The sequence below is a fragment of the Megalobrama amblycephala genome, linkage group LG21 (genome assembly GCF_018812025.1).
Source record: "Megalobrama amblycephala isolate DHTTF-2021 linkage group LG21, ASM1881202v1, whole genome shotgun sequence".
In the NCBI taxonomy this organism is placed as follows: domain Eukaryota; kingdom Metazoa; phylum Chordata; class Actinopteri; order Cypriniformes; family Xenocyprididae; genus Megalobrama; species Megalobrama amblycephala.
Window position 1 is genome coordinate 5,135,712 of NC_063064.1, and position 19,516 is coordinate 5,155,227.

General features: G+C 36.0%; 1 protein-coding gene across 1 annotated transcript; it reads left to right on the top strand.

Annotated features, from left to right (window-relative positions):
• Nucleotides 1–617: 617 nt before the first annotated feature.
• LOC125256985 (inter-alpha-trypsin inhibitor heavy chain H3-like) lies at nucleotides 618–18,895 on the top strand. Its single transcript, XM_048173367.1, has 22 exons — nucleotides 618–776; nucleotides 969–1,001; nucleotides 1,976–1,999; nucleotides 3,356–3,510; nucleotides 3,652–3,756; nucleotides 3,839–4,001; nucleotides 4,606–4,716; nucleotides 4,858–4,986; nucleotides 7,647–7,763; nucleotides 7,858–8,026; nucleotides 10,824–10,949; nucleotides 11,201–11,382; nucleotides 12,081–12,269; nucleotides 12,786–12,925; nucleotides 13,105–13,262; nucleotides 13,416–13,442; nucleotides 13,756–13,812; nucleotides 13,910–14,023; nucleotides 15,653–15,854; nucleotides 16,369–16,541; nucleotides 18,056–18,167; nucleotides 18,253–18,895. Exons 1-22 carry the CDS (start codon nucleotides 657–659, stop codon nucleotides 18,389–18,391), a joined length of 2,745 nt encoding a protein of 914 aa, XP_048029324.1. The 5' UTR covers nucleotides 618–656; the 3' UTR covers nucleotides 18,392–18,895.
• Nucleotides 18,896–19,516: the final 621 nt, after the last annotated feature.

Below are 19,516 nucleotides of genomic sequence, written 5' to 3' on the forward strand. Positions count from 1 at the left end.
ATGGACTGTTTCAAAGTGGAAAAGTGTTCTATGGTCAGACGAGTCCAAATTTGACATTCTTGTTGGAATTCACGCATACCGTGTCCTCCGGGCTAAAGAGGAGGGAGACCTTTCAGCATTTCATCAGTGTTCAGTTCAAAAGCCAGCATCTCTGATGGTATCGAGATGCATAAGTGCATATGGTATGGGCAGCTTGCATGTTTTGGAAGGCACTACGAATGCTGAAAGATATATAAAGGTTTTAGAGCATCATTAAATGAAAAATACATCAAAGACGACCACAAACTCTTCAGCAGCTGGAAACCTATATCAGGCAAGAATGGGACCAGACCTGTAACAGGCATCAAATTTGAAACGAGCTCATTTTGTGCATAAAATTGTAAAATTTCTCAGTTTAAACATTTATGTTATCTATGTTCTATTAAGAATAAAGTATTGGCTCATGTAATTTGAAAGTCTTTTAGTTTTCATTTTATTCAAATTTAAAAAATGTCCCAACTTTTCCCTAATTCGGGCTGTAATACAAAAATACCAAATGATCAATACTGCACTCAATTCAAGAATTTAGGAACAAAGATCACAACTTCCCCACTCCCACTCAGCTATTTGCTCTGGTACAAAGCATACACAAGGGTTCAGAGTGTTTAAAGTCCTGAATGCGATTGAGCAGACGGTGCACCATGTATGCAGGGTGGATATTTTGTGTGTTTGTGTGCGTATGTTTTACTTCAGGGTCTTTTGAGACGCTGGTCATCACAAAGGGCACTGAGCAATGGGTAGGTCTGCTTTTGTTAACCTAATGTATGTTTTATTGCACTAATGAAGTGCCTTATAATCATTAACACGTTAGCGATGATCAAAAACATTCTACAGTATGTCTTCAAAATCAATACAGTATCAAATATGGAAAAAAAGTTCAGCCGTCATAGTTTATCTGTACAGTAATGCATCCACTTATTCCCCTCCAGGACAGCGAAACCAGCATGACCAGGCTCTTAAAGGTATTGCAACGATGTTGCTACAAGACAAGTCTACTATGCCAATACATTACATACAACAGTGGTTCTCAACCAGGAGGCTGGGGCCAACTGGAAGGCCTCAGCAATCTTCATTTCAATTCATTTAATTTCATTTCAAATATATATTCAATCATGACAACTCTCAGAATTGTTTTAGTATGTCAATGTTTAGTCTGCTACGTACATTGCTGCCGCTGCTGCTACAGAGCAAATACAGACTTGCTATTGCCAATAGACACACAGACACGCTGCTTTGAACATGTAAGATATGCTGCTGCTGCATGAATAGGCATACATAAATCCTATAGCAGATATGGATGGAGCTGGGGCAGGTCAAGGTTTTCAGAGAAACTCTTTGGCCAGCTTACAGCAACACTAAACCAAAATGTTGAGCAAGCAATGGCTGCAGAATCAGCAGATGCCAATTAACTGGTTCTATGTAGTAAATGATGTGACTGCTAGCAGACTGCATGTAAAGGACCTATCAGCCTGCGCCCTCTAGAGTTTCATGACTAGATATAAAAAATAATTAAAATTTTACTGAAAAACTCCAAAAATGAATCAAGATGTAAATATAAATAATATTTTACACTATTTTTCATTAAAAAAAACACACACCAAATTAGAATCTTATAGAAATCACAAAATGTTTAATTAATGTAAAATATCAACAATGTCAATGTCAGTTTCTGTTCAAAAACAAGCAGCACTGAGATAATTACAGCAGAATACCAGATGAAATATCCAAGCCAATAATGAAAAGCCTTTGAGTACAAAAGTTTGAGAACCATTGATGTGCAGTATCATGTTACAGTAAGAATTAGGAAGGAGCCAAATAATTCACAATGCATGATGTAGGCTGTTTTTTGTGTTTAGCTTGACTATATAAATCTTTTACAACTACACACTGTATATTGTTGCCATACAAAATAAATTTTCCAATTGCCTCCTAACAGAAACGAAGTGTGAGCAGTGCTGAGGTGGGAACTTTTCATTATATCTCACACAAGTTTATCAAAACTTTGAAATGAATGTGAGAAGTTAATGAGTTATCATTACCTGATCTGACTCTTAAAAAAAATACTTTTGTTGGCTAATAATACAGTTAATTTATATAATTTAAAGAATTACATTTTATAACATGGTATTTAATTAATTTATTATTTAAACATTTAAATATATTTCAGTCATTAAAGGGTTAGTTCACCCAAAAATGAAAAAAAATCACTCACCCTCATGTCGTTCCAAACAGACTTTTGTTCATCTTCGGAACACAAATAAAGATATTTAAATGAAATCTGAGAGATTTCTGTCCCTCCATTGACAGTCTACGCAACTACCACTTTGACGCTTCAAAAAGTTCATAAAGAGAATGTAAAACTAATCCATATGAATTGAGATGTCTTCAAATTTTCTGAAGAGACTTGGTCACTTTTTATGATCAACAGATTGGATTTAGGCTTTTATTCACAAATGATGATCAGCAAAAATGAACAGAAGCTCAACCACACATGCTTGATGTGTGAGAATAACCTTGAGAACGAACCTCATTGGTTTCGCATGTCAAGCAAGCATTCTTGAGCTTCTGTTTACCACAACTGATGTGTGAGCTGATGAATGTTTATATGTGAATAAAAGCCTAAATTAAATCTGTTCAGCTTATAAAGCGATCGTGTCTCCTCAGAAAATTTGGACTAAAACACTCAATTCATAATTGACAATATTTTTATTGACTTTCTGAAGCGTCAAAGTGGTAGTTGTGTGTACTGTCAAAGAAGAGACAGAAATCTCTAAATTTTATTAAAAATGTTTTCATTTGTGTTACAAAGATGAATAAAAGTCTTATGGCTATGGAACGACATGAGAGTGAGTAAATGATGATAGCATTTTCTTTTTTGGGTGAACTAACCCTTTAATATCACTGTGTCCATGTTTCTGCATGCAATTTTACTGTGGTTATTCATAATATTTGACTTGACTAAAATTCATTTACAATAAAGGATATATTTGTCATATTTTGTAGTGTAGCTGACACTGACATCAACAAGCTCAACCTTTGTCCTGAAATGACCACAGTCTAAATAAATAGACATAATCGCGGTTGCAACATGTGTTTGCAGTTCTGTGATTTGTGGAGTTCAGCTAAATTTTGGAAAGGTTTTTTAAAAAGGACTCCTTAAACTAATTCAGAAATAAAATACTTTTGTTGTAAAAAGAAGTTTAAATAACAGTTGCCAAGCAATGTATACCAAAGATAAGTGACATTGTTGAAATGACAAAGTATATCACTCTTTCTTTTAATGCGTTTTTATTCTTCGTATTTATATTCTTTTCAGATAGAGATACAGAGCGTGAAGGTGGACTGTAAGGTGACATCACGTTTCGCCCACACTGTCATGACCACGAAAGCTCTCAATAAGGCCAACATCTCAAAGGAAGTGTCTTTTGAGGTGGAGTTACCAAAGACCTCCTTCATCACCAACTTCAGCATGTCAGTCTTTTCCCATTTGATTTAGTTAAAAATCCAAGCAACTCAGAATGAGCCAAAAGATCCAATGCATTTCAGTTTTATACATGTTTGCATTTTGAAAAATTATTGCTACATTATTGCTATAATTTTTGGGATTTTCAGGGAGATTGATGGCAAGACATATACAGGTGTGGTGAAGGAAAAAGAGAAGGCCAAGCAGCAGTATGAGAAGGCTGTGTCATCTGGTCAGACTGCTGGTTTAGTCAAGTGAGAAGAAGAAAACAGAAAGTCAATCTGAACTTGCTTGTTGCTCACATAATTCGAACTAACTGGTGTTCTGGTATTCCAGGGCTTCAGGTAGAAAAACTGAGAAGTTTTCTGTTTCGGTGAACATCGCAGCAGACAGCAGTGTCATATTTATTCTCACCCATGAGGAACTTCTTCAGCGAAAGTTTGGCAAATATGAGCTCATGATCAGAGTCAAACCCAAACAGCTGGTCCAGCACTTTGAGGTTCATTATTAACTAACTGCAGCAGATTTTAAAACAGCCATATAGTATACTTTTAAAAAATTACTTAGTCAGTAAGTGAACTGGTGGTATTTTAAAAGTAAAAATGTAAACTTAAAATCTTGATGTTGAAAAACTTTGAAAAATGTTGAAAGTCCATGGCCATGTTACTTGGCATTTACCTGCCTACAAATATGATTACGTAGATCTATTATGCATGGTATTGTCTTCCAATCTAACAATCAAAAACATCTTATAATGAACAATTTTACAGCATTTATTAGCTTTTGTTAATGTTGGGTAATAAAAATGTTCATGTTAGTTCACAGTTTACTAATGTTAACAAATACAACTTTTGATTTTAAAAATGTATTAGTAAATGCTGAGATTTACATTAAGATTAATAAATGATTGTTCGTTGTTAGTTCATGTTAACAAATGTAGTTAACTAGAGTTACAAATGAAACCGTACTGTAAAATGTTACCACAATTTTAGTAGTAATATTTCCTCTCTTAATATGAACACCTTGCATTTGACTGAATTCATAGTATGTAATTAATTAAATGCAAAAATAAATGAGTAATCAGTCCTGTCTCTCATTCACAGATTGTGGCAGATATCTATGAGCCTCAGGGAATTGCATTTGTGGACGCCTATGGTACATTCATGACCAACGAGCTGCTCCCTCTAGTGGAGAAAACTGTAACTGATAAGAAGGTGACTATTCAAAGATTTTCAGTGGATGGATGCCACATAGCATACAGCAAAATACTAATAAAATAATACTAAAAGAATCTCTATTAGACAATAATAATGGTAGTAATAATAATAATGATATCAATTTTAATCTTTGTTCAGGCCCATGTGTCTTTCTCTCCAACACTGGATCAACAGAGGAAATGCTCAGAGTGCGACGGCACACTCATTGATGGAGATTTCTTCATTAAGTATGATGTCAACCGTCCTCATGACATTGGTGACATTCAGGTCAGATATCTTTTTTCAAGACATGCATGAAAAAAAGTCAAAATGACAAATGACAATAACATCAAACAGTTAACACGCATGCTCTCATACAGTTAAGGTGTAGTAAGCGATTTCTGAGAAACAGGGCTCAAAAATTAACTTTTCTACTTGGTAGCACTGGTGCTCCCAACTTCAAAACGTTAGGAGCACCAGCAAAAATGTAGGAGCACTCACCAAAAATTAAGGAGCACAACAACAACAGTTTATATATTAAATAAATTAACAGAAAATTTCACATTCAGCTTTGCCAGTCCTGTCATTTCTTGTGCTTAGCACTCTCCCCATATTTATTCAAGCTCTCATACCTTAAAATGTGTAGATTCAGTGGCGAACGCAGTGTTACCTGCAAACTCTGTCCCACAGGCTTTACAGTGAATTATACTGTATGTATAATGTATAAGCATTATGGCTTTGTAAAAATATTGATTTCTCGATTTTAATCATTCTTATTTTTACGAGGCAATATCGATTCTTCAATCCCAAGAATCATTAGTCTAGTCTGTTTTCAGTTGATGAATGAACAGAACATGTAGCGCACCTCCCATCCAATAAATCACAATAATCTTTACGCTTGCTTTTATATGAAGCAAAGTCTCAGATTTCAAATCACGTCCATTATGAAATTCAAAAAATAAATACTGTTTTGGAACTGTTAAATGTGGCATGACAGATCACTGTAGTGCCTCAGTTAAAGAGAAGCGGCAGCACGAGCGCATGTGAACATCCTCTCCACCACTTTAATACCAGTTACAGCGTGAAATAAACATGAATAAACATCTGAAGGTATGTTGAAAGATACAGTACAACTTACCGAAATCCATATCATGTCTCGTGTAATAGCTCAATCAGTGTTTTAATCGTGGAAAGACGTCAATAAAACAGCTTGTAAACATGTCAGGTGAAATGTCACGTAACGTCACATTTACCTCAGAACAAATATATTCAGTGACCATTCAGAGAGAGAGCATTCTGATAAATATATGCACCGTTACATATTCATTATAATTTTAAATGTTCTTCAATATTTTATGCATGTTTGAATAAATCAGTTATGACAGCCACTATTTAAATGTTTATATTTAAAAAAAAAAAAAAAACTATTGGAGTTGAAATATGATTATGTAATTCTAAACTTTATTTATTATAAATAAAACATAATTTAGTGTAATTTAAGTGTTTATACTATAAATAAGTAAAATTTTAACCTTCAATATTATAGTAGCCTAATGTAGTACCAACTTTGCCAACAAAAATTTGTCATGTACTGTATCTGATATACATCCAAAATAATCGATATTGAATTGAACCGAAATCGGAATCGAAGCACACAAGCATGTGAATAGAAATCGAATCAAATCGTGAAAATTGTGTCAATACCCAGCCCTAATAGGCATTACATTCAGCCATTTTCATAGCGGAGCCACTCGAAGACTTTCAGCCACACTCTCCAAAAACTATAAGCCTTCTTTTCCACTGGTAGATCCACATTCACCACATGATCGCCATCACCAACTCCAGAAGTTACATCATCTGTAACTTTACACTGCTACAAAAGAAATCTCTCAGTGTTCTTTTCATCTTCTCTCTTCAGCTCCTTACATTTTGTGCAGTAGTTCTCTCCCCGTCATGTGACAACAGAGCGCAGTGAAAGCAATGATTGACAGCTAATATTAAGCAATCTAAAATCTGAATTAAAGTTAAGAATGTAAAGATGAAGTTTAATTGGTTATGTAACACTGGATAGAACGGTGGATCGGTCACTGTATGAACGTTTTGTAGAGAAATAAAAACAAGTTGCACCACAACAATCATTTGCTTCCAAATATATTTTGAAGTTGCACAGATAAAATTTTAAGCCTTGAGAAACACTGTTGATATTTGAAATCAACCCAAACACACCCCTCCCTTCATTCCTCCCCCAAAGTGCACAAACACACAATGCAAGAGTTGATGTTTCTTTAGCTGAAGCGAAGCAAAACAACGCTTCACAAAAAATAAAGTGAAGATGACGAATGAACAACAAGGAAGAACAAAAAATGAACATACAGTAGCCTACACTAGTATATACAAGCTAGAGATGACACAAAAAATGACACTTAAAACTGTCCTGTTACTACAGCTAACAACAGCATCTTGGTTCTGTGAAACACAGCAAAACCATTGTTACTCACAAACGGAACAGAAACAATGCAACCTCAGCGTCTGGAAAGCTTTTCTAACATTAATACGTGTCCTAAAGCTCTTACCTGATCATAACCCTTCTTTATCAAGTGATATTCCTCTGACCTTTTCTCTTTTGTAATGTCTCTCAGCCATCTCTCTTTCAACAGTCTTTCTTTAAATCTCCCTCTTGCTCTCTCTCTCTTCCCAAATTATGAGTGCTTACACCCCCTACTGCTGCTTGGCTACAAGTGTGTCGTGGCACTCGGTCCGATCGACTTTCAAGAACTTTTTTTTTTTGAAATTGCTTACTGCACCTTTAAAGTTTGAATCCTAATTATGTCATTAGTCCATTCTCCCTTCCATTTCCTTTACTCATTGTACTTTTCTTATAAATAAAAATGGCCACATATATATATATATATATATATATATATATATAATAAATGTATCATCTACAGATTGTGAATGGATACTTTGTGCATTTTTTTGCACCAGCCAGTCTTCCAAGAGTACCAAAGATGGTTGTTTTTGTGATAGACAACAGCGGCTCTATGGTGGGAAATAAAATGAGACAGGTGAGTTGATGTCAGGTAAATGAGAAAAAACTGTTTTCAATAGATTGTCAGTACTTGGGACAGTTAATTTGTCTGTGTTTGTTGCCGGAACAAGACCAAAGAGGCCCTAGTGACCATTCTGGGTGAACTCCCAGAGGACGACTACTTTGCGATCATCGTCTTTTCATCCACTTTCGTTGTATGGCGGCCACATTTAAGTAAAGCAACAAAGGAAAATGTGCATGCAGCCCAGGAATACGTCAAAACAATTGAAGTTATTGGTAGTAAGTAATATGAAATATACATGAAATTAAAATAATCACTGAACAAATTATAAACATGATTATTGGGTGCAAACCAAAACATTAAATAAAGCACAACAGTACAATGGACAGTGACACTCGGAGCCTTTTGAGGTTTAAAAGCAGAAATTGAAGCTTTTCTTTGTTAAAGCACATTAATTCTTCCTTTATAAATATGCTAAATGAATTGCAAAGGGGTAGAACTACTGTTTTAGGCAGATTACTTTAATAATTTGTCACCAATGTGGTTCATGTATTATGTAATTCATGTACATTCTCAATAATAACAGAGCTGTATTCATATTGAACCTGGATTATTGCTTTAATTTTGCTCTTCCATGTCATATTAACCTGTGGGAATGTCGATATATATGATGTGATGACATAGAATTTCATAATATTTATTTAAATTGGTGAAAGACTTCCTTAAGTTGTCAATGCACTGAGAACAGCAAAACTCACTCAATGAAATTTACCTTACATTAAAGGATATGTCAGTGTTGGCAAAATGGGCTTTCAATAAAACTTGGCTGTCTATGCAGTAGAAAAAAATTGAAATTTGTGCTACCTGATTAGAGAAAAAATAAAAATGGGTGTTGTCTTCACTTTTGCCAAATAGGTAGGAGAACGTCAACACCCATATTGCACTGGGCATGTTGCCATCCAAGGCCACTCCCACCAGTCTGCTATAGATAAGCTTGACCAGAGTCCAATACCGCCTTGCTTTAGTAGGAAATACTTCTTAGCAAACTTTTAGTCATAATGGTGTTGACTTGCATTGTTTCCGGGTGCAAGACTTTAAAGAGTAAACATTTAGCGGGAGTGAGTTACTTTCAGTTTCCACTTTCCAGTGAAGGATCCAGTGAGTTGTAGGCAGCGGCTAAAGCCTGCAAAGTATCGTAAATACGGAGAGAACTCCGCAATGAACAATCTGAAAAACCTGTTTGTAGTCAACATTTCAAACTGGATAGCAACAAACACAGTGTTTTCCCCTCCAAACGGAAAAACTAAAACTAAAAAGAAATTAACGTTTCATCAGTTCTGCGAAACCCCTCAAAGCAAAACACAGTCGCTGCTGCCATAGTGTTCCATTTTTATCATAATGCTGTTTAAAGAGTAGACAAAGCAAAACATGATACAATTTTCAATGATAAACCTACCCTTACAATGTTTTGTTAATAATAGGGATGTCCAGATCCGATCACGCGATCGGAAATCGGGCCCGATCACGTGGTTTCAGACTCGATCGGAATCGGACGTTACCTCCCTATCAGGACTCGGATATATATGTATTAGGGGTGCAACGGTTCTCGGTAAAAAAATCGAACCGTACGGTTCGGTACGCACTTGCACCGCGGTCCATCTCGAATGACGACGCATCTATTGGTTAATATGGTTTGTTTAAAATAGCAACGTGGAAAACAGACAGACAGGGTTCAGATAACTTATGTTTCAGTCGATGGATGCGCAAAACGTTACAACAACGATAATCAGAAAGCGTGGACAAAACAGTTACTCTTTGTAAACTGTTAACTGCGAGTGCCGTCTGCTCTAATGTCCAGTCATTTACGCCATCATCGCCGTTGATAGCGCGAGCGCAGGTGAGACCTGAACAGCACACGCTGCTATCTTTGTTTAAACTAACTCATTTAAGCCTTGCTGATTTAAACCTTCAAGAACAAAACGCGAAAGAGAGCTCGCGCGCTGTGAGAAGATTTGTGTGCGCTCATCCGAAGCGCGCACACGCTTATTTCAGTCAGCGCGCAAATACTGAGTTCTCTTTCAAGTCTTGCGCTTCAGCAGACAAATTCATACAAAAATTATGTCAACATGCCCGTCTTAGCGAGTCGGTTATGTCTTAAGTGAACGTATATTAGTCGAGAAAGAAAGGCGCATGTGTAACAGTATATGTACTGGATCGTGCATGTCTTATAGGGAAAAAAACTATTGCTGCTGCCTGTTTTTAATGTTAAATCAAACAACAAATAACAAAGAAATCACTCACTGCTCTTGACTGAATAGTTTTTGTAACTTCAATAATGATTAATCTTTGCATATTATCTTTACTGTATAAAATAAATAGTGATATTTTATATTAGATTACTTTATCCATTTTCTGTACGTGAAAACTACTGTTAGATACCTGAAAAACCTGAAAAGCACTGTTCCTGGATCCTGGATCTGTTTTTTCGCTCTTCTTTATTCTTTTTTATGTATTATAGCAGTATCGGATCGGGACTCGGTATCGGTAGATACTCAAAATCAAATGACTCGGACTCGAGGGCAAAAAAACGTGATTGGGACATCCCTAGTTAATAACCCTCTGTTGATCCGACCGTCCATGGGCAGGGATACAAAAATGTGGAAGTATAATCTGTAGTTTTCACAAAAGCCAAAAATCCGCCGGGTGATGCGTTTTGTGTCATCCAGCGGACTTTTACTGACAAATAAAAATGAATTTCTCGGTCCAGATAATGCGGAGAATGAGTAAACATTGTTCATTTACATACTGACACTGTAACAATGCTAAGCGGGTTGAAAATCTGCAGCTAAAAAGTGCTAGTCATTTTTTAGACCTGCAAACGCAAACATCCACACTGAAAATCTAGGTTTCAATGTAAAAAAGATAAAGACAAAAACGTTAGTTCCAGATTTAAAGTTATGACATAAAATAAAAATACACTTAATATTTTAAAAACAAAATATAGTTTGCACCCTTTCCACATCACTAATCAATTAGAAAATTGTGTGAGATTAGCACCTTTTGTTTTTGTCTCAGGTACAGAATTGCATGATGCTGTCATTCATGGTGTGGAGATGCTGTATGAAGAACAGCGTAACGGGACAGCCCCAAAGAATATGGTACTGATGATCATTTTGCTGACTGATGGGGCACCAAACACGTGTATGTATGCAAATACCATCAACCATTCACTATTTCCATGATTTTCCTTGAGGAACAACACTGACTAAGAGTACCCCTTAAGAAACATACAGTAAACAGCCCTAGTGTCATTTCCATTATCTATTCTGAGAACAACTCAAAAAAGCACGGCTCAAGAGCAGAATAGATTAACCAATCAGTTATTTGTAGTTGTTGTCATTTTTGTAACTTGTGATGGTAAATTTTATTCATAAATTTTACTCATTTTTTAGGGCCAAGAGGTCTTCCTGAGATCCAAGAGAGCATTCGTAATACAATTAATGGGACTATCACCCTGTTCAGTTTGGCCTTCGGTAACGATGCAGACTATGGATTTTTGGATACTTTGAGCAAGCAGAACAACGGCATAGTTCGCAGGATTTACGAGGACTCAGATGCTCCGCTTCAGCTAAAGGTATCAAAACTGAGGTCTTTGCAAAATATTGATTCTTTTTAAATGATTAAAGTATTTTTTTCATTTAATAGCTATCTTCATTCAAACAATCTCATAAATCGCTTTAAGAATGATAGAGTCCTAAAAACGTAAATAACGTCTTTCACACATTAGCAATACTTTCAGTTATGGAATATTTTAATATATTACCATTATTATTAGTAGTAGTAGTAGTAGTAGTAGTAGTAATAATAATAATAAATATGTTATTAATAAAAAATTTACATCAGATTTGCACAAGAAATTTAACCTTATATTTCGGTTATGTTGATTATTATTATTTCTGCTAAATAAATAGTATTTGAACTGCATATTTTGGACCATGTCATTATTTTGATATCTAATTATTTGTTTAACTAATTACTGTATTTTAATTAATTTGTAATTATTTTTGTAATATACCAAGTTAGAGGTTTCTTGAATAATTAACAGAATAGCAGATGATTTAAAAAAGTAAAATGAACATTATAACTAAAATATACCTATTAACTGGAATCTAATCAAAACCTTAGTATGAATAGTATGAAATGTACATCAATACCCAACCCTAGTAACAATACAGTATATTGTAATTGTAATTATACTTTAAATGTTGATTACTAGTAATGCTGACCTTCGAGAAAATACTACTAATGGTTTGCTAATGATTTGCTACCCAGGGATTTTATGAAGAAGTGTCAAGTCCTCTACTTTCAGAGGTGAATTTTCACTATCCGGACAACACTGTCAACTCATTGACAAGAAGCCATTTTAAACAGCTATTCAACGGCTCAGAGATCATGGTCGCTGGCCGACTTAACGACTTAAATGACATTAACGACTTTGCAATTGAAGTGTCCGCACAAGGGGTGAGTAAATAATCTATAGTTCCAATCACACATATACATAGTCCATAGCTTCAGTACTTTCTAAAAACTGTATAAATCTGTTATAAATGTGGACATTGGTTGTTGAATGTATATGAGCTTAAAAGCATAATATCTCCTTGCAAGTGTGGAAAAAAATGCCTTTCTGATGCAGATAATTAAGGGGGAGTGTGTAATTTCTGTGCCTCTAGAAAAACCATCTCAAAAGGGTTTTGAGAACACTACCCCTGTCAGCCATTGGTTGGACAAACAGATAGCTCCGCTCCAAACTCACACCACTGGTTGAGCCATTGTTGCTATGTCAGGCTTACTTAAAGTTGCTGCTGCATATTAAGCTGGATAGGAGAAAGTATTTTAACAACTGAAAAAAATTGCACACACTACCAATGAATCCAAAGATTGTAGCCACATTAATATCTATTATCTTAGTGAACATACATCATTATCAGTCATGAGCTAGTTTGGAGGACTAATCCTGCTTTGTATGTTTTGCAACAGTTTGAAAATAATTTTGAGTTGAAAGGTCAGGCGAATGCTCAGAAGTGGGATACCATATTTCCTGATGAAGAGTATATCTTTGGGGACTTCACTGAGCGTCTCTGGGCGTATCTGACCATCCAGGGGCTTCTGGATAAGAAGTCAGTTTGAGAAAACAAGTCCTCTTACATAGCTAACCCAATGTGACCTAAAATGACTAGTATAAATGTAATTTGACAGAATTATTTCCACTGATTTTAATTGGGTCTTACTTCATTCATTAATCTTTTAACAAGAAGATTTGAATCAAATCCAATAATACAAAAATATTTTCTAACAGAGACAAAGGTACACCAGAGGAGAAAGGAAATGCCACTGCTGATGCTTTGAGCCTTTCATTAAAGTACAACTTTGTTACACCGCTTACCTCCATGGTCGTCACTAAACCTGTAGATGTGGCCAAAAACGACACGTTCATTGCAGACAAGCTGACTGAAGGTATTACTAAACTGTCAAACAGAAGTTTGCAAAAAGTCATGGAAATGGTACATAAATCTCAGAGGAGAAGGCCATACATTTAAATACAAACTTGTTGCAGTGTTCTTGATGATTTTGTTAATATGACACTTTTTTCTCAACACTGATTCACAGAGGAACGAGGAAAAGCTGGAAGATATGGTAAGCCATTACACAAGAACTTATTAAATCTGGTTAAGACTGACATCACTATCACAGTTTCCGCTCGTTTCGATTCCAAACCACAATCACAGTGCAGCTGTACTACAGGAAAATCATGATCCTACACTTTATCTCCATAGCGAAATCTATGATTAATGATCCAGTGATTAATTTTTAATGAATAATTAAAATATTGGTGCCTGGGACACTGTGAGCATGGAGACTGTAGTGTGCTAACGCACTTTCTTTTATATTTGACATTATGTGAAACCAAGTGAACTATTCTGATGCATTTATTTTATCTTATTTGCAGGTTACTCAGCAATACCGGCCAGCTACTCCCATAAGAGCTATGCACCTACATATTATGGTAAATGTAATAAACATGCACTGGCCATGTGAAATGCAGGTAAGGATTCATAAGTCACATTAGCTGTGTTATTCTTACAATTTCTCAAATGTAACAGTTGATGGAGATCCACACTTCATTATTGAGCTGCCAGACCAGAATGATGCTCTGTGCTTCAACATTGATGACAAACCTGGAACCATCTTCAACCTGGTTAGAGACCCACTTACAGGTAAGAACAACTTGCTATGTTAGCAGAAATGTGCATTAACATTCCACAAGGGGCATAGTTCACAAGAACACAGGTTTTCTAAATGGTTCCCCCTCCTGGCATTATTGATTCATGTAAAATCTAACAGGTGTAAACTATTCAACATTTTTATTAGAATTGTGAAAAGCTGTCAGCTTTGCAAGCTCCATTCTTCAGCAAAATGGTGACAACAAAAACTCCAACATAACAGAAACTCTTCTAATTATCCAACATAACAGTACATTATACACTAACACGCCTTTCCCTTTACTCTAATCAAGTAACCCATGCAAAGCATGTTGGGACTGATTCATGTAGGTTTTTTTTGTTTTTTGTTGTTTTTTTGTCTTGCCCTCAATCCCTGTTTAAAACCGCTAGCACAGGGTTATATATTTTGTTGACTAGTGTACTTACATTATCCCAAATGTTTCCAACAATGTTTATATCCAGAGAAATCAGCTGTTTTAACCAGTGTAACATCCCTTCTCATTGCGTCGCCTGTCAATGACATCATATCCGTGTTACTTCCATAGAAACCATGGAAAAACCAAAGACGCTTTAATATATTGTGTTTTATTAGAAAGGTGAGCAACTGTTTGGATACCTTTATCGGCAGAAAACTAATCGTTGTTATATAGTTCAACACGGTTAGTCTTATTGTTTGAATTTCTTGTTTTCGTTATTTACCGCGAGTCACATGTTAGTTCCATGTATCAAGTGGCTAACAGCATAATCAGAATGAGCTTCATTTATAGTAACAGTAATACAACATTTTCTCCACCATACGTTTTAAAATTATTGTTTTGACCAGTTAACATCACTGTGTTACCCCACAATTTTAATTTGCCAAATAAACTGTATGAGTAACCTGTATGAGAAGTAATTCAGCACTCACAGCTGTTTCATTAGAATGAAATAGAATAATGTGAATTTATGACACAAAATACATCAGTAATACCCCCTTCATCAGTAATACCCCCTGTGACTTTTTAAAAGCTTTTACTTGTTAAACTCACAACTTTGCCACGAAATCTAGTGAGAAGCGTTCAAATTTGGTAATGAATTCTCTGTTATAAACCACAGATGTCAGAGAATGAATTTCAAGCACTTTTCAAGGATTTGCACACGCTTCACTCTTTTTCTAGCACTTCAAAGCTCTACATATTGTCCAATTTAAATGTTATTTTTAATGTAATTATCAAAAACATTATTTGTTCATCATTCAAAGATTGTCTTCTTTTGTAAAACTAAAATTTGGTGGCAAACACTTGATGGCAAACAAACACTTTTATTTAAAAAAAAAAAAAAAAAAATGAAATTACCATTATAGCCAGTAGATGGTGGCAGATGAGCACTTACTGCACTTCCATCAACATTAGGCTAGGGCAAACAAAGCGCACAAATTTGTATTAAAATCTTTATTTTTTGACGTTATATGAAATTTCAAAAAGTTTACAGGCTTTTGGACAATAAATCAGAGGCTTGAGCTCCCCAAAGTAGCTACTCACCAATGATAGTTTACAAGAAGACAATACGTCTGTTGTTATCTTCTGAGCTATTTTGAAGTTGAACATTTTAGTGTTTTTTATTTGGTTCCTTGGTGCTCTACAGGTATTGTGGTCAATGGCCAAACCATTGGCGATAAGAAGGTCATCCCTGGGGAAAAAGTAAACACCTATTTTGGGCGCTTTGGAATCGTTCACGAGAAGTTTGGTATCAGATTGATGGTGAGCACAAAAGAGATCTCAGTATCTGATGAGGGAAAACAAGCAAAATTCTTCTGGACTGATACTGCCACGGTTAAAGGGCCCAAGTAAGATGCAGGATCTTCAACGCTTCTCAATCGAAAGGCTGCATCCTAGTAAGGCTGCGTATCTCGGCTGTCATCAAGCTCAGTCAAAGAATTTGAAGGACCCTTAGAAGGCAGCCTTCGTTCTGCGTCCTTCATTCAGCTCATTTTTGAAGGATGCATCAAATGTATCATTCACATACTTAAATCACGCACAATCCTTTGCATACATATTTTAATAGTATTTTCGTGCCATGCCTGTGGGGGGCAGAAACATGTGTGGTGTAGCCATGCAGACTTACTTGACCATCTCATTCTAGTGTTTAATGCTGAGGAGGACTCTAGTCTACAAGTCTCCAAAGGACTGGACTAGGAAGGACACAGCCTCACTAGGATACATCCTTCCGTTTGAGAAGCACACATCATCTTTTCACTTCATTCATGTCAAGTCATTGTGAGCTAACTAAAATGTGTACTCTTCAAAAGGAATTGGAGAAAGACCAATCCTCCTGACACAACTTTGTCTTTCTTTCTCCAGCATGGATCTGCAGGTGATCAAAGATCGCAGTTTAACAGTGACTTTGAGGAACTCAGTCAAGTTTCTTATTATCCTGCACAAAGTCTGGCAGAAGCACCCGTATCATCAAGACTACCTCGGGTTCTACACTGTGGACAGTCACCTCTTTTCAAGCAATGTCCACGGCCTGCTTGGTAAAACATCTAAAGAACTTACTACAATATATATAGAACGAAAGAAAGAAAGATAAGGCACTAACAATGGAAGTGAAAGGTGGAAGATTTTGGAAGATTTAAATATATCGTGTCACAATATATCGCAATACAAAATTGCAACAATATGTATCTTGGATAGTGACAATATCTATTGTGTATAGTTCACCCAAAATGAAAATTACTGTGCGAGGAAAAAAAATCACGTTTACAGAGTTATAGTGTCAGTACTACATTAAACTACTTTAATGTTGAATATAACGTATAATAATGCAATGGGGGAATATTTATGTTATGTTACCAGTCTTATGTTACCAGTAAAAAGTGGCCTACATTATTTTAAATATATCTAGTCAGTGACAGAGTGCAAGCGTATTCATCTAAAATAAATCTGTGTTTCAGCTTCAGAATCATGAATATTTTTATTCTGTTGTCACCATCGTCCCGTGCAATGGGTTACCAACACCAAGTACAGGCCTATTCATTTCCACCCCCAATGCAATACCAAATTTAGCATTTTAATCAACAGTACATTTTTTGTTAATCTTTTACCATATGCCTTGGAGTATCGCAATAATATTGTATCGTGAGTTCAGTATCGTGATATGTATCGAATCTTGACATGTGGGTATCGTTACACACCCTTTGGTAACAAAGCTGTAAAATTGGATTTAACTTTACACAGAAAAGTTTTTTTCACACCAAAATAACAGGTTTACATCATGTGGCTATACTATTGAAACACTGAATATTTTTTAAAGGTGCAGTGTGTAAATTTTAGCGGCATCTAGCAGTGAGGTTGCGAACTGCAACCAACGGCTCAGCACCGTGCTCACCCCTCCCTTTTGAAGCACTTTAGAGAAGCTACGGTGACCGACACAAATACAAAGAAGGTGTTGTCTGAGACAGCAGATAGCCAGTCAAGCAATGAGGTTTCTTCTTACTTCTAACAAAGAACGATCTCTGCTTCTAATAAACCAGACGACTACTACTACTACTACATCTTCTTTGTGTGTATTCAATGCAGTGACGATGCTAGCTGCATCTAAAAACACCAATGAACATAGTGACGAAATGCGCTCTGTTGAGCAGTTTGTTCGTTTAGGGTTACTGTAAAAACATGCCAGCACAAAATGATGACTTGACATGGAGGGGACCTGTGGTGTATGGCTTATTCTAAGGTAATAAATACATAACAGTACATTATGTAAGGTCTTTATACACCACTCAAAACATATATATCATATTGCATTTCTGTCAATAGATCCTCCTAAATTTTACACACTGCACCTTTAACATTAATAAAATTGGCCCAAAAAAAAAAAGGATGGACAAGAGGAAATCAATTTCTGTGGCAACCGACATTATTCCACAAATGCTGTCAACTTAGCTTAACTTCTACTGAAACATAGTCTGAAACATACCTTTCTATAGTGCATTATCAAGCAACACAGTCTGTGACAGCTGCACTCTGATCTGTGTTCACGACTCTTTAGGTCAGTTCTACCATGGATTGGAGTTTGAAGTGGGTGAACCGTTTCCAGGAAAGGATCCAAACAAACCAGATGCCATCATGTTTGTGAAGGGACGAGAGCTTGTAGTTACCAGGTGAATTTAAGACACTGTACAGTTTCCACATGTATTGAACATGGAAGGGTCGATGTTATTACACTGCATTATTCTGTGTCAACAGGGGTTGGCAGAGAGATTTCAGACAAGATGTGAAGAACGGAGAACAAGTGCCCTGTTGGTTCATTCACAATAACGGCACCGGACTGCTTGATGGAGTTCACTCAGACTATATCGTCTCTGGCCTCTTCAAGACAATCTAACAATGAGCCTCTAAACCAGACAAAACGATGATTAACAACCGTTACCAAACAGATGATTTAAGAGCTCAAAAATGTCATCATCAAAATTATCAGGCCATCAGCCTTTAAATGTAACGTTAACAGATAATTTGTACTTGAAACTAGTGTTTCAAAATATTGATTTTTTCAATATATATCTGTAACGAAATACTCATAAATACTCATTTTTGATACACTAATACTGCCAGGTGAGCTTTCTCACTCTTTCTTCTCTCGGACAGCAAGTTGATACACACTGCAGTGTGTGTATTTTAAAGGACAAGTTTGCCAATTTTCAATCAGCTTTGTAGCAAAATCCATGCTGTGAGTTTAACAAGAGTTTGGGATATTTCACTTTTCTATTTTCACTTTGGCATTATTTCCAATATTTTGTGTTGATTTGTATTGTATCAAAGTTAGAAATTCCAGTATCATGACAACACTGAAATATGTGTAAATTAGAAAATAAAAGATTGAAATGTGAAATTTACTGCTCATTAAAGTGCCCCTATTATGCTTTTTTGAATATTACCTTTTATGCAGTATGTAATACAGTAATGTAAAAGTTCTGCAAAGTTTCAAATATCAAAGTGTACATGACAAATAAAGTTAATGTCTCCTAAAAGAAAAAAATCAAATCTAAACTAGAAAAAGTATTCCCTACGCTGTTTACGTTGTAGACGCAGTGCAGCGCTTCCAGGTTCTACGTCAGAACGCCGATTCATTATTGGCCGGCTCCTGCGCCAGCATCACATGCATGCGTCGAGGTGCTCATGTGAACAGTGTCGGCCAATAATGAGCGGGCATTCTGACGTACAACATGGAAGCGCTTCAATGCATCTACAACTAGGGTTGGGTAATGAACTATGTACTTTTAAGGGCACCGTCCGAATTATGTCGGTACTACCGAGTACCGATTCACATCAATCGGTACCTGAGAACACAAGAGGTATGTTAGATAAAGAGAGCGAGAGACATGCGACTCCTCCCCAGCAACACAGGGCAATGGCTAAACGTTCTGAAGTGCGGTTATAATTCAAAAAACTATATGCAAACTGAGACAACGCAATTTGCAATATGTCCATAAAAACTTGAAATGCGCTTACT